General features: G+C 38.2%; 1 protein-coding gene across 4 annotated transcripts in view; it reads right to left on the bottom strand.

Moving 5' to 3' along the window:
• Positions 1-280: 280 nt before the first annotated feature.
• The window catches only part of Cdh11 (cadherin 11), a 159,142-nt gene continuing 142,603 nt past the window's right edge, over positions 281-16,819 (bottom strand). For all 4 annotated transcript variants that reach the window (XM_087205609.1, XM_004843114.4, XM_004843113.4 and 1 more), the window contains 2 exons: positions 3,870-4,121; positions 281-1,613 (listed from right to left, as the gene is read on the bottom strand). In XM_087205609.1, the coding sequence (XP_087061735.1) occupies positions 1,117-1,613; positions 3,870-4,121 (749 nt within the window). In that variant the 3' untranslated portion in view covers positions 281-1,116. The remainder of the gene's footprint in view (positions 1,614-3,869; positions 4,122-16,819) is intronic.

Here is a 16,819-nt window from a genome sequence, read left to right as displayed (position 1 = left end):
GATTTACATATCCGGTGTCCTCCTGTGGAAGAGGTGTGTGAAGACAAGCCAGGAGGCTAACACCAAGGATTTACAAGACATGTCTTACATGATGTTACAGAATCTTGTTTGAAAAAGAAAAACATTTGTCAAATATATTTGATTTTAAATAAGAAATCAAAGTAGCAGACAGACTATAACAGATCACAAATACGATTATTAAGGATCACAATTAAATTAGAAATATAAATGGATCATTATAAATCCTTAATTTTTTCAATGTTAAGAATCAAACCCAGAATTAAAAAAGAATCTTTTATTTCAAAGATTGCTTCTTATATTGAAGCTCATATTAAAGCAACAGTACAATGTTCATAAAATATAAGTGTGATGCCGTAACATTTTCTTACATGTCAGAATACTGATATTTGTATGTATACTAAAATAAGAACTTTAAAATTGTACAAATAGATACATTAAAAATGACATAGAAATAGGGCGCTTCTCACTGAAACAAGACAGTTATATCTGGCACGTATTAGTTTAAGATGAAAGTAGAAGCAAAAAGATTTACAAGAATCAGCAGTAACAAGATTGATGCTCAAGAGACATAATTGTACATTGTATTGTACATACATTGTATGGGTTTAAGCTGGCTGAATATTATATATTTCAAGTTTAAAAATGCACTACATATAGAGTGTCCATAGTTTAAGGCGAAATTACAGCTCAGAACTGTTGTCCTTTCTAATTTTGTGGAAGCTTCTTTGACAAATTTAAAAAAAAAAGAAGAAGAAGAAGAAAGACGTTGATGTTCATAACACATAAACAAATTCCCTTCATTGTGAGTTCACCATTAGAATTCTCCTTCACTTAAATATTTTGTATGACAAGTGGTTTTTCTCTAGTGAAGTTGATAAACAACTTCAATATTTGCCTTTTTTTTGTGGGAAAAGGTACTTCACAGTATTTACCACTTTGATGTCCTTGCAGTTTTATTAAACGTAGCCTCTCTGTAAAACTTTGCTTGTTTTAAATGAGCCTTTCCTTGATTTAAAAAAATACCTGTTTACACATCTTCTAGATTCTTGAGAATGCCAGACACAGTTCTTTAAGGCCAAATTTGTATCTTTATTGTTAAGAATCATCATCAAAAGTGTCTTTGGAACCATACAAGTCTGCTAATTTCTTAAAACGAGGTCCCCAGTTCTGTAGATAGTCATAGTCCAAGTCTGAATCTGTGGTTGCAGACTCTAAGGAGCTCAGGGACCCAGCCACTGAGCCCCTGCCTTCGTAGCCATAGATTTGGATGGAGTCATAGGGAGGGGCGGTGGGATCATTGTCTGCCTCCTGTATCCTAGTGTTGATGAAGTCATCCACATCCACGCTGTTGGGTGCTGGCCGGAGCCCAGGTCTAGGCATGTACTGGTACTCAGGTTTGATGTCTTTGCGGGGAATAAATCCATTGATACCATCTGGGTTCTGGAGGGTGGCGATATCAAAGGCTTCTGTGTCTTCCTCACCACCCCCTTCATCATCATAGGTAATGATGTTCTCACGGACATCTTCCTCCTCAAAAACAATGAGTGGTTCTTTCTTTTGTCTTCTCAGGGTCACAAACAAAACTACAATGACTACAGGGAAAGAAAAAGAAAATAAGCACAGGCGAAGCCCAGTCCCCCTGGATTCTTTGCCCAGAGGAGCGCAGCTTCCTATAAACCATTAAGTGTGCAAATGCTTCAGAACTGGAAGCATCACGGGAAATGAGAGGGCTGGCTGGAGTCCCCAGAGACATGTAAAACTGACCTCCACCTGTCTCCCTTTGTGCAAAATCCTGCCATGTAAACAATGTATACAGTGACTTGGCAGGTTGGAACTATTTTAAACTTTTCCCAAATGAATACCAATGCTTTTTGGAAGTCATCTTCCTAAGAAATAGGAAGATTCTAAATGTGTTAGCTGCAGTTTCTTTAAATGGCCTAATTCGTTTTTTTGCTTCTGCGAAGGAAGCTGGCTGCCTTTCTCACATTTAAGAACGAGGACCTTCAGAGAACTCAACCTACCTGCCTATAGGACTGAAAACTATGTCCTTCCCAGAGGTCTGGGGAGCAGCACTAGCCCTGCACTATAGTAAGAAATCTTAGCATATGTGTGGATGGAGAGTACACTTATAAAAAAACTCCAGGAGAATAATCTTCTATTTATTTGAAATTTTAAAAACTGAACCCCCAGATAAAGACACAAACCTGTCTTTTCTGGGCAAGGTATTCTGTTAGGCTTAAACAATCTGGGAGGAGTGAGCACAGTCATTTATAAGGAGAGGTCAGACACTGCTCAATTCTTTACCAATCCTCTCTGTTTCCCCTCAAACCCTACCAGGAAGATTCCCTCACACACTCAGCAAGATGGAAGGGAATGTTTGTGGCTGCATTTGGAAAGGGGACTGAGAACTCCCTGGGTCTACAGTACTCTGAGGTACAGGAATGGGGGACAGCCTCTGCCCTGGTCTTCACAGGGTTCCAGAATTCTGTGCTTGGTTCACCGCTGAACCTTCATCCATGACACTGACTGCTCCTTTCCACTTTCTTTCCTTGGTTACTCTCTCTTATCTCTCATTATGGAAACATTTCCTGGCTTCCTACCTTGACACCAGACAAGTAAGAAGCACATGTCCTTGTATGCACCCACCTATTCTTACCATCTTCATAACATCCACCCATCATGTTATAAAACACATGTATAATGTATAAAACTGTTTGTTAGCCCCAGTATGCATTCTTTAGGGCTCCTCATACTTTGTTCACTCTGGCTTATCCAGGCCCTTTCACCAGCTAGGAATCCCTTCCTACCTCTGAAATATATGCTATGTCTTACAAGTCTCTGTACCTCTTCAGGCAGTGTTAGGTACTTTCTGCTCTATGCTACCACTATCCTTATTTATGCCTCTATTATAGCACTTACCAGGTACCTCTGTTTATCTGTTCATGCATACTTTCCTTGATAGATAGTGGCTTCATCCAGCACAGAAATCTTGTGTAACTTTTGTTTTATGTCTCTGGACTTAGAATCGGGCCTGATACATAGGTCTCCATCGCTAAGATTTAAACTGAGTTCAGTGGCTACTTCCTGAGGTGTCAGCCTCTTCCTTCATTTAATGGAGAATTAAACATCTTGGTAAGAGTATGTTTGGTGTCAGACACATTTGGGTTTAAATAGTGACTCTTGTCAATCACTATTCTGAGAAGTTGGGACAAATGATTGAATCTTCCTGAGATCCAGCAGAGGGAGAGTTTCTTAGCATCCACATATGACTGCTTTTCAGAGTGTATCATTGGTGGAACTTAAGTGCAAAGGAAGGGAACCTAACTCAGCTGCCAAGTGCAGGAAAAACTCTCAGGGGTCCGAATAAACTGAGGCATGCACATAGATATTGTAGATGCTAATGTAGATGCTCACCTTCATCCAGTTCCTTGAGTGCTTCCCACACTAACTTTAGTGTTGGGATTATTCTTTCTGCCTCTTGCTAACCCTTCTCCTGTTTCTTATGAGGCAATACCTTCCCCATACACCAGATCTCAGCCTAAATTCCTCACCTGCAGACATTTCTCAGATGTCTTTCCAGCCCCCAAATGGCATCTTCCACTCTATATTTCTGTGGTGTCTGGCAAAATGCTCATCACAACCTTTTTTTCCCTCCATTTGCATGCTTGTTCAATTGCACACTAAGCCTACTGTGCTATACAGCTCGTGGGAACAGGAGCTTCTTACTTTGATTTGTTTTAAACCATGTCCACAGTGTAGTGCATAATCCTGGCAACCAGCCCATCACTGAGAAATACATGATTCAAGGGTGCACATCTGATTGTCCTAGGTGACAAGGGAGCCCTTACCCAGGAGAATGACGATGCAGGCGAGGATGGCGATGAGCGCCCCTGTGCTTAGACCAGCATTCAGGATGTACGCCTCAGCATTACAGGAGAGCAGCACCCCATTCATGTCACACCCGCAGACTTTGATGGTGAGGGTGTTGGTACTACTCATGGGCGGAATGCCTCCATCGCTGATCACTATGGGCAGGAGGTATAAGTCCTGCTTCTGCCGACTGAACCCTCCTCGCCGGGCATACACTCCTGCTGTGTTATCTGTTGGAATAGGAGAGAGAAGGTGTGCTTTCAGATCGAGGCCATTGCAATCACAGTTGCATTCAGCTTGCCAGATTGGAGGGCACTCTTTTCACTGCAAAGGTTAACAACCTGAATACTTCCCACTTGTTCTTTCATCTGTGTATCGATAAAGGCCATAGTCATTTGGCGCGATAGCATCACGGAACAATCTCTCTGCATTTTGGAACAAAACTCAGAAATTGCTCTTTTCCAGTTTGTGTGTACTGAATGCCTTCCCTGGGAGTTAACCACAACATATTCTGCTTGGGTGTTCACCCCTTCATCAAACACCATAGGAAAGCATGAGCTTCGGTTATGTACTCCATGTAAGAGGAGCATATAATTAAATATTTAAGCGAGTGTGAGAACAAACCAAAAAGCTTCTTTGACATGCCTATGCTTTTTCCTGTTTCATTCCAAGGATTTTGCAAGTTTTTATTTATGACTTTTTAAAAGAAATTCCAAACCCAGCCTCAACTTTGCCTAAAGAATTGGCCAGTCATGAGTCTGTCTCAAAAGAAAATTTCTTTTTTAAAGAGGAAATATGTTATAAACTTTGCAGCAGATTCATTGTTTCTATGAAATTCAAACATAATCAACCACCCCGGTTCAACACGTCCACCCCCCCTGGTTCAAACAATTCTGTTTTTTCTTTGCCCATATGGCACAGCTCTGCAAAGTGGGCCGCCAAATATTTCACTCACCTTTCACTCACATTTGACCTTGCCTGCCAGCCTCACATCCTGCCTCTTCTCACAAGAATGAACTCAGCCCAAGATGGAGAATTAATTTTTAGTTTCCAAGTTTGCTGTGATTTTCCATGTGCCTTGACTCTTCACTCATTGCTCTCTTGACCCCCAAAGCTATTCATTTTATCATGTAAGTAAAACTGCTCAAAGCCTGAAATTGAATTCCAAAGTTATATCTTCTAGGAGGCCTCCCTAGACCTCTTCATCACCTATCTCTTTGTGATTCCTTGCACTATGCATTGCTATAGAAATAGGGATCCTTCTCACTCCTCTGTCATGATTTGTTGACATAACCACTTTGACCTCACTAAGACTGTGAACTTCTGGAGAACAGGGGATTTTATCTGATTCATCTCCAGCTCCGCAGTGCCAGATATACAGCAGACATTCAATAAATATTTGTTGAACAAATGGTGTAACTGTACTCCGGGAAAAGTTTAACTCCAATTCCAGATGTTTCGTTTTCATGCGTTTCTCAATCTTTTGAAAGATTTGCCCCCAAATGCTTCCTCAGCCTCCTATTTGTTTACCAGCCCCAAATACTTTTTCCAGGAAACATTTTCTGGAGGCAAAACCTTGATATGATAGAATAGTAGAAATTTTACTCGGTCCCATCAAAGTGTACATGTACACACACACACACACACACACACAAACACACACACACACAGACATCCTCTTATATGGCCTGCCTATTTGTGGGGTAAGAAAAGTAATTTAACCAGGCTTTCTGGAAGTCTAATGTAGGAGGATCACAATGTCAAGCCCAGCCTGGGCAACCTGGTGACTTGGTGAGACCCTGTCTTGATATAAAAACTAAAAAAGGGCTTGGGGATATAGCTTAGTGCACAGGCCCTGATTTTAATCCTCAGCAACACCACCAAAAAAAACAGAAAAGAAGCAGTGGTTTATAGGAACATGAATGCTTCGACCAATATCAAGGCCCAATAACTGCCAGGCTTTAAAAAGGTTCAGTAACATAAATTTGTTCCTGTAATAGGAAACAATATCCTATACTCTCAAAATTAAATTGATATATTTTAGGTTAAAGAAAATCGAATGTATTCTCTGTGAGATCATAGATGGCAGGTTCAGTCTCATTTAAGGATGAGCTGACACTCTGAATACTGCAGAAGATAAGGTATGTGTATTCACTGACTTGGGCAGGTCTCATAAAGACAGATTTTCCACCATTCCCTATCAGCATCTCAATTGACATATGGCAAAACAGCTATCCCTCATTTCTATATTTTCCAAGTTCTATGTAGTTGAAATGTTTTTGTCTAATTGCTGGAGAAAAGGGTAAACTTGTCAAAGAAAAATCTGCCCTCCTATCTGTTCTTTACAGTTCTGCATTAATCAGTAGGTCACTGTCCTATATTAGCAGTTAAATTTATAAATTATAATAACTTATTTCAAAATGTAAGTTTCTTGTCTTTTCCATTGTTTTGTGTTTAAATAAGATTTTCATAAAGTATAAGTAACAATATTTACCCACGTTTAATGACCTGAAAAGTCACTAGTAGATTCACAAATAAAAATGAATATTAAACATTTTAGAAGAAAAGAAAATTAATTAAATTGCCTGGTCAAATGTAACTCTGATATGAATGACATCCCCAGGTTCTTTACTTAGATTTCTATTGGGTATTATTCTGTTACCATAGATAAAGGGAATAGAAATAGAGTAGTTTTTGTTTTTATAAACTTGTGGAAGTCATGATTTAAAATCTATACTTCAATGAGCCAGCCATACACGACTGGACGTTTAGATCACAGCAGGCTGGCTCGTACATGAAGGTAATTGAAACTCACACATTAATGAAAAACACGGGCCTGAGCATGACACCAGCATGTGAATTCAATATGTTTTTATGCTCTGAACAGCTGAGTCTTCTCAGATGCGGTGAAACTACTATATAAAAGCTCATCAGAGTACCCAGCTGACTGAACTATTTATAATCTCTGATCAGTAGAATCTCACAAACTGCTTTAAAAATCTCTTCTAGCAAAAGATATTCTACATACAGATATTAAGATAAATTCAAGATCTGGGAAAGAATTAGACCAAGGGTCTCTTGTAGAAATAATAATTGGATGTTTTAGGATGATCACTCTTTTTCCCATGTAGAGCTTCACTTGCTTATCTTTGAAGGAAGGGACTCAGATTATAACATGTGCGCCTCACGGAGTTGCTACTGAAACTAAATCATGAAGGAGTCAGTGATTATCCTCTGTGCTGTGCTTCTAGAGGGCCCTGGGAACCCTTCCACCAGAAAGCTTAATACCCAGTGTTAGATCCTCCAGGGCTAGGGACCCAATGAAGGGCAAAGGAGGTAGACAGTCTTATCTAAAAGCCTGGCTTGACACTTAGATGGATTCTGTTGCTTAAGACAATAAAACATTTCCTTCTACATCTAAACTGCCCGAGCACCAATAGAGTGTGAGATGCTTTCAAGAGGAGTATTCCTTAGACAAATGTGATTGTACACACCTGTCATCCCAGCCCTCTGGGAGTCTCAGGTAGGAAGATCAAAAGTTCAAGGCTAGCCTGTGTAACTTAATGATGCAGTGAGACTCTGTCTCAAAATGAAAATATATATTAGAGTCGTAGCTCAGTGCAGAAGGCCCTGGGCTCAATTCCTAGTATTGAGAAAGGATGCGGGCGTTCTTGAGCCTTCAGCATCATGGCCTCCAGTGGTCTTTCTTGTGATCCATTCTGAACACTGATGATAAAACAGTCACTGTGGTCAGAAACAACTGAAAATCAAATACGGACACATAAATGGAAAAAGAAAAGCTAATAACAATAATAAAATCTCTCTTCTGGGAACTAATCTTACATTTTAAACTACAGATTCTTTTCCATGTACATTATGGTACGTAACCAGTGACTGTCTTTGACAAGGACCCCTTATATTGGATATTTACATGACTTAGGTTCATGGGTGACCCAAGAAAGGAAGAGGATCAGTGTTGACACATTTTCAGGGAAGTGAGAGACTGGCTCCATGGTTAAGATGAGCCAGAAAATTTTCTATCAATTTAAAAATTTCCTTCAAGAGACTTCTCAGAGCCTTCTCTTATCTATATAAAGGCTCTAACAAGCAAGCCATCCAGTCTTGGAGGTCCAAAGGAGCAAGGTTTGCATTTTGACTCTTCTACTATTAATTGCCTGATTTGGGATATATTAAGTAAATATCTTGAGTTTCTTAGTTGCAATCTCAAATACTAATATTTCTAGGGTTAAATTTATTTCCATTCATGAAGGTACATAACACAGTGCCAGTCTGTTGGAGAGGCTCAGCAAATATTAATTCTTTTTCTGGGAGCCATCCTCTTTGAGCAGTAGACTAATGAGGAAGAAAAACTTATTGGCAAGGAGAGGAAAGTGAATTCTTGGAAATGTCATCACAGCTTTTAATTCAATTGCCTACACAGAAGGGTTCATCATCCCAAGGTAAGAATCTAGTTCACACTTCTCAGTCTTGAGCAACATGTTTCCCAAGATAAGAAAATGTTTTTCAAGCACCTTGGTTTTTCATCTTGATACCCAATGTTCTCATCCCTGGACACAGATATATAACAAGTTCCAATTTTTTTCCACTTTGGCAAAAACTTGAAAAAGGTGCCATTAATTACTTGTGTATGTCATGCACAAACTAGTATTTCTATTAGTGGAAAAATAATTCAGGCTTCAGACTTTTATGTCTGAAACCTGGACTCCTAATCATATGCTAGTTTTACCTGTACATTTTCTTCATTAGAGTAACAAAATACAAAAGTGCTTGATAATGAGGCTCTCCATGGCACCAGTTTGAGAATGCAAGTATAAGGGTTCTGATGATGATGCAGCCCAAGGATGGGAAACTTACAATTTGACATTAAAAGTGAAAACTATGATGGAGGAGCTGCCTTTGATAGTTGGACTGCAGTAGCACCAATGCTGCATTCATAAAAAATATAAATAAAGGCAGCAGAGAAAACTGGGCAGCACACAGGCCTACCTTAAGGACTGGAAGAGAAGTAGCATGGAGCGAAGAGCAAGAGTACTCTCCTGTCCTCATTATGGTGATAGGAAGACCTGACCTAAGCTGAGGGAATCATTCACCCCAACTGCTTTCCTGACACTCCTGGGACACTTTTCCTCGACACTGCTTTTCTTCTGTGCATCTCTGTGGTGAAGGTGTAGAGTCAGCACTGCCTGACCCAGTCCAACACATTTTAACCTGAGATTAAAGGCCATGAGGAGCATCCTGTTGCAGGTTCCTTTTTTAAGACTACTGCACTCCAAAAAATTGAGGCCAATCCTTGCTCCCCAGGAAATATTTTGTTCACATTTGAGACAAATCCACCTACCCTACTATTGCTGCACAAACCTCAGAAACAAAATAGGTTTGTACTATACTATTGTACTATTGTATTTACAATAGGTTTGTAAATACTGCAAAAAATACCCCTCCAAACAAGAAAATTCCCCTGCTCCCGAACACCGTAACTATCAGAATAATCATTTGACTGCTTTCCCCTTGGCCCACTGTACTTTCCCTAGGAATGTGGCAATAGCTCCCTACATATAAGAATATATATACATATAAATGTGCACACATGTATGTATAGATGAAATATACACATATTTATGTGCATGTGCCCCCCAAAAATCTCAGTGAAGACTAATGCTTCAGTGATTTCAGAAGAATGTGTAGTATATAATTACAAAAGACATCACTTAAAGAATTGATTATTCAGAGTTCTTTTTCACTGGTTTAAATTTGTAAATTTTGAAAAAATAAATTGACGTTTTTGGAAGTCCTTCAATGTTTGGCATCTTTGAACTGAAAGACTGAAATAATAGAAATTTCAAATAAGATTTTTAAAGTTTGTAGCCTGCATTCTTATGATGCTACTAGTGCTCAAAGATGAACGTTTTGCCTGTGTATACATCTTTGTTTTCTTGCCTTTCTGAACATCCTAGGAGCTTTCTCTGTGGCTGCACTAACCATCTATATTACACATTTCACAGAAACATTTCTCCACATACACTGTAAATTGACAAGAATGTCTGCCTTATCCACCCAACAGTAACCTCTTTTGAGTGCAGGGACCTTGTCTCACTCATCTTTTCACAAATTTTAGTGAATTTAGTGGTATTTTCTGTGTCGACAGAATGAATGGCTGAATGCTATTCTTTTTAATACATCTCATAGCTATCTAGCTTTCCTCAGAGCCACATTTTACTGACTCATTAGCTTGGAGTCAATTTTGAATTTCCATCTTATCTGATCCCTCATTTTTTAACCCAAACTGAGCAATAGTGCCTGTATCTATATTGGCAGATATTGGTCCTGATGAATACTTACATCTTATCACTATTATTATTATTATTATTATTAGATTGAGTTAGAGTCAACTGAGCAACAAGTTTCTAATACTGACAAACTCTGTTATATGGTTTCACATGTTAGCTCAAAGAATTTTTCAAAGTTCAGAAAATACAATATCCCCTATTGCATAGGAAAGAAAACTGAGAAAAAAGGCACCAATTTTCACAGTAACAGGTAAAATATAAACAGAACTAGGATCCAACTTTTCCTGGAATAATAATAGCATTGCAAGTTATTATGGTTTGCATCTAGGTGTCTCCCCAAAGCCACATGTGGTTATATGTAGAACTTTTCAGAAATGGCTGGATCTAAAGTGTACAATGCTGGGATTAAGTGTGTGATACTTGGATCAAGGGTGTGTGATTAATAAATTTGTACACTGATTGAACTGGCATAGTTCTGGGTGTGGATAATGGGAAGGCCCATCCTAGTTGTAAGTGTTACCTACTGTAAGGGAGTGTGGCCTGGATAGGATATAAGGGATAGAAAAAGGCTGTTGTCACCACTGGCTGCTTGCTTCCTCACTACTTTACTGCTTTGCTGTTTTCCTGGCTTCTGCCCAACATGCACTGTTTCTCCTCTGCAGTGCCCCTGTGACATGTCACCCTGCCTTGAAGCCAGCCAGCTATGAAATAGAACCTCTACAAACTGTGAGCTAAATAAAACTTTCCTCCTTTTACTTTGGGTGTCCAGTATTTTGTTTCAGCAACCAGAAAAGTAATTAAGACACAAGTCAAGTAAACTAGTTCCTTTTTATTAAGTTTTGTCACTGTGGTTGGTTAATTAGATAGGCTTCATCATAGTCTACAGTAGAGCCAGAGAGTCTTGGTTCTAGATAAAAGAACACTTCTTAGAGCCGGGGATTTAGCTCAGTGGTTCTGGTGCCTGACTTGCAAGCACAAGGTCCCGAGTTCGATCTCCGGTACCAAAAAAAACAAACAAACAAACAAAAAAAAGAAACACTTCTTAGAAGTCTAGTAATTTTGTGAAAGAGAGACTCATAAAGAACCAAGGGTACTCACTTAAAATCTCTATTCCCACAGCATTTCTAGAAAGACACACATATACCCTTCAAAACACTGTGCAAAATGCAAAACCAAATCTACTATTTTTCTAATATTTTGAGGTGAAACTAATGTGACAATGAAGCGAATTCTATGAGCTGAGCCTTAAAATACCAATGGAAAAAATATTGTCTTGACCCAAGACTCTGATACATATAATATCTCCTAGTTGAATCAAAAAGTTACATACTACTCTACTACAGAGGGAATGATTTTTTGTGGCATTTGCAAAATAAGAAATACACTAAAAATACATGATAAGAATAACTGTTTTTGTGCACATATGAAGTGCATGCAGAATGTCTGACTGTTCACTGCGTTGGCAGGGACAGAGTTTTCATTGTTATGTTTTATCATTCTTTACAATAACTCACCCTTGTCTTTTGTTTAAAAATAATTTTTTCCTTGGTAGGTTTTTTTCTCGTTTCTGTCTCTGTCTCTGTGACCCCCTCCCTCCTCTCTCTCTCTCTCTCTCTCTCTCTCTTTCTCTCTCTCCTCCTCTGTCTCTGTTTTTCTTTTCTTTGTTTGTCTCTCTCTGTCTGTCTCTCTCTCAGAATAAAGAGAAGAACATACTGCATAAAGTAGTCAATTAACATACATAGGAGGACCAGAAATTTAGTGAGATATAGACTTTCAAGGACTTTAAGTGAGTTAGTTAAATCAGTTTCCAGAGGGAAGATTTGTTTTATTTTTTTGTTAGGTTGAGGAGGGAGTGAGTCCCAGGCAACTGTGTTCTGGATGGGAAAAAAGCCCTGCAGCAATAAATATCAGGCAGGAAAGGAACATAATTATTTACATAAGTGAAAATGGCAGGCATTAAAAGACATCTGCCATTTTGATCTGCCAACAGAGCATTTTCCACATTGGAACAATTAAGGGGGAAAAATCTGCCCCACAAAAATCTGTTTGGCTGTCTGTAAATTAGAGAAGTGAAAAATCAGAAGCATATTTGGATGTTCCTTGGTGCCGCTCATAAAAAAGAAACATTCATAGTTTATTATTTTTAAAAGTAGAAAGGAACAAAAGGATTATCTATCTTGACTATATTACTCAGCCAACCCTACTTTCTATGCAAACATTTCTTGTTTGGTTGTTGTTACTGTTTTTGTTTTAATAGTATAAACTTAACTCTGAATGTATCAGAGCTCATTTGATCTGTAATTTCACTCCTCTTGGATTATATTTGCAAAATAACTGGATCATGTCTTTTGGGCTCCTACTCCTAGGTGTCCAATGTAACTTTGTGGAAAAATAAATAAATGAACAAATGAATAAGTGGGTAGAAGGAGTTGAACAATGAAGCACTGACTTCTTTAAAATTTTTTTGCACCAAAAGATTACCTGTCTTTTTCAGCCTGATGCTTAACTCACAACACAATCATTTTCCATTATAATAACTAATCCCTGAAAAGTCTGAAGAGTATTACACATTACGAAGTATTTTTCCATTCATTCTTTCACTTCTTATTTCATGTACTCAGTCAGTCTACTCTGCCTAAGTGTTGAGATACTGCCCTCTCCCAGCTCATACTCTGTGGGAGACACCAAATGCAATGCATGATTAGAATGAAAGGTAGTAAGAAAATAATGGAGGTAACACAGTGGTCCTGAAACACAGAGAAAGCATTCGTGATGGGCTAAGGTGTCTGCAAGGCTTTACCTAAAAGTCATCTTCATTTAGAATGACAGGACAAATACATGGGAGAGTGCATTACAGGCAGAGGAAAACTGTAGATGTGACACATTTGGGGAAGCAGGCACACACTCAAGTCTGTGGAACTTCAGGTTTACGTTAGGGAGAAAAATGAGATGATGGAGCTGAGTGCATGTGGAGTAGATCATGGAATGTCTTGCTCACTAAACTAGCTGGAGTTTCAGTAAATTCTATATGAAAAGGAGAGCCAGAGGAGAATTTTAAAAAGAAAAGGAGATACCATAAGGTATGTTTATTAGTGAAGTGGAGGTAAGATTGAAGTCAGGTAGACCTACTTGGAGATAATCATGTAGTCAAAGCTCCTCTGCAGGTAATTCTTTAACAGCCACTTGCTCTAGTTTGGATCATTGAGCGTCTCCCAAAGTCCCATGGAATAAAGGCTTGATCCTCAGCTTGGCACTCTGAAGAGTGGGGAACCTTTAAGATGTGGGGCCTAGTGGGAGAGTCAGTTTATGGGGGTGGGCTCTAAAGGGAATTGAACGATATTCGTCTCTCCTCTTTCTTTTGCTTATCTGGGCACCATGAGAAGATCAGCTTTGCTCCGCCATATGCTCTCATCCTTGATGTCCTACCTTATCACAGCCCCAAATGCAGCTGAAACCTCCAAAACTGAATAAACCCTTCCTTTTTTAAAAATTTTATCACCTCAGGTATTTTGTTACAGTAGCAGAGAGGTGAATAACAAACAACTATTAATATTAGGTATGCTTTTGCAAGATAACTAATTTTCCTTGATGTGCTTTTGAAAACTCTCTGATGTTAGAGATTGTGTATTAATTGCTGCTAAATTTCCAGTCTTAGAACACTTCCTGGAACAGAGCACAAGAGAACAGAACCATCCTGATCCTTGTTGTCCCCCTCCCTGTCCTAAGCTGGGCCTCACAAAGCTAGAACCTGGAGAAATGTTCTTTTCATCCCTGTTAGGCTGGTCAGTACTCAGCAAAGTGGAAGAGACCCAGCAGGAGTGGATAAATGTGAGTTAAGTATAAGGCAGGGAAATAGAGAGCATGGATATGATCAACATATGTTATGGACATGTATGAAATGATTTTAAATTTTAAAATGTCAGATAAAATGTCTTAGTTGTACTTATCTGAGATTTACCTTTGTAGTTAAACCAAAAAAGGAAGTAAACCTTCAAATTATTGTCAACAAAAGTAAGGTGATATCATATAGCACAAGTTTAGGAAGACAATTAGAAAGAATTCTAATTGATATATTTATGCAAAAAAATGAATATCATACAATCAGTGGGAAAAGAATGAACCTATACTTAAAAATTGCATTTTTTTAGAGAAAGAAATATATTCAAAGAAAAAGAACTGAATGGTATATAAAATAGCAGTGATTATTTCTTGGTAATATATTTTGAGTTATTTTTAAATCTTATTTCTGCTTGTTTGTGTTTTCTAATTTTACTACAAGGGATATGTATTAATTATTCAATAGGAGAAAATTATAAAATTCTTGCAAACATATTTTACTACAATTATTGTGGCTGTGATTAAAATGGAAATTGAAGTAGTTTGTCCTTTTCTGTTTATATTTTCCCTGGAATCTTAGATTGATGAATTGAATTGCAGAATTTTCCTTTCAGATGATTGTTATTATATGCTATGAGGTAAACAAAGACCGTTTGAAAAGAAGTAAGAAACAAAAACAGGAGCTTCATGTTCATTTTACAGCATGTAACACACAACTGGCAGAGCCCTTCAAACACCCAAACTTAGTTTCCTAACCTATTGTCAATGTGACCTTGAAAAAGTCACTGACCGTTCTGATGTCCCACATTCTTGCTTCCTTTGAAATTCAAATAAAAATATACAACATATTACATATTCTCCTTATGGAAATGTTTCAAAAACCGGGTGAAACAAAGGGTCTTAAAAGTGTTGTTGTTGTTGTTTTTAAGCCAATAAAGAGCTGGAAGGACAAGAGGGATTAGTCTCAGTCTTTGGGGGTATTTTTCTCCCCCTTGCACTTTTCTTATCCATTACACATTTCTTGTATTTTTAGAGCTGTTATAAGCCTGATATTTCCAAAGTAAGTGCATCTTAAATCCTGGGTGGATCAGCTCTTCATCTGCTCAAACAGCATCATTCTTGATATTAATAGCCCAAGATGGACTTAAATATTGAAGACTAATTCAGTGTTCTGCTTTCTTGCGGCCCACTGAGTCAGCTTTGAAGCTCAAACTGTAGTATGGCATAAAATAAAATGAAATAAAAAGGCTTCTATGTATTAAGATGGCTTTCCCTCTTATATTTCTAAAGATTCCAAATGCTTATGCCGAATTTAGGCAAACACAATAGAAATTATTTACATGGCATAATGGAAGCAAACACTCAAGGAGAAAGTAACTTGATGGTTTTACTCAGCATGATATAAACCATTATCTCATGATTTCTATGGAAAACAGTCTCAGCTGAGAAATTTGGTAACTCAGTAGGCTATTAATAGGATGTGGAATGTGATTACTCCTTTTGGATTACTTCAGTATGTAATTACTTTTAGGAGCTAGTAGAAAGAAACTCTATTAAATGATAATTATAGGACTGTATTTGCTTTAAGGTTTTGTAATAGCTCTAAACATGGGAGTTTTCATTAACTGTTTGCCATAGTTAATAAAGTAATTTTTCTTAAAAAGTAGCAATTCTCTGCAAAACTGTTAGCTCAATAGTACGGTTAGTCTCTTACAAAAAAAGGTGGAGGAAATGGATTGTGTAGACAGTTACCTTAACCATAGTGATATAATCTCCATGAAAATATAGATGACATCCAAATAGTACTGGTACAAAGTAACCCCTTCACAACAATATGAATTAGTGTACTGTTTATAAAGATAACAGTAACCAAACGTGATACCCATACACAAAGAAGCACAGGGCAGGTGGTGCAGAAGAATTAGACACAGGGGGTACAGTCTGGAAGAGTTGGCTGTTTGCAGAAGGAGTTCCATGATAATCAGCGATCTTAGCTGGAGCAGACCCAGGAATTAGATGTCAAAAGTAAGTTGGGGACAACAGCAACACACATATAGAAGTTGGACCACAGGTATTACAGAAAACAGCCTGGGCAGTGAGACTCTGTTTCAATTAATTAATCAAAATTACGTTTTGTGGAAAGTTCGTGGCACAACAAGCATGTGGAATCACCAGAGTTTTCTGGATACCTGAGCAATTTTCCTCATTATTGACAAAGGTGAACACACTGTGAAATATGTTGTAAGAAGCATTTTTTTTTTTATCAGAAAACTGACACAAACCTATGCTGGAAAAATAGAGCAATCTGCCAACTCTGGGTAGAGCCAAAAACTAATTTGGGATGACAGAATATTCTGAGTGGAAGCAGGGATTTTTATGAACCCAAACGTACATGTATCTTAGAAAACCTTATGGAAACTCTAGTTATAGTACCTTGTTCAGTTCAGATTGTTACACACTCATTAAGAGCTGAACACATGCTGGAGTGTCCCTGCTTTGGGAAAACCCATAATTACAAAAGAAAATTCCTCTACTACATCTGTGTACCTCCCGATGTGTGTGTGTGGTATGTACTCCCATCCAGCTTAGTGCTGGGCAGAATCATCACTTTAAAGGACTTGCGTCCCCTGTTCACATTAACCAAGCCAACAAGTAAAAGAAAACTCCTAGCTTGGGCACAACATTAAAGAATTATAAATAACATTTCTGTCTCAAAATCATGGAAATAATTTATGAATCACATTATGGGTTGTTCTCCGAGGATTTTTTTTTTTTTTTTTTTG

The sequence above is a fragment of the Heterocephalus glaber genome, unplaced genomic scaffold, assembly GCF_053883595.1.
Source record: "Heterocephalus glaber isolate CG9 unplaced genomic scaffold, H.glaber_assembly_v1.0 deba00000071, whole genome shotgun sequence".
Classification (NCBI taxonomy): Eukaryota; Metazoa; Chordata; class Mammalia; order Rodentia; family Bathyergidae; genus Heterocephalus; species Heterocephalus glaber.
The sequence above is the reverse complement of the archived record's forward strand: the minus strand, read 5'-3'. Positions and strand labels throughout refer to the sequence as shown.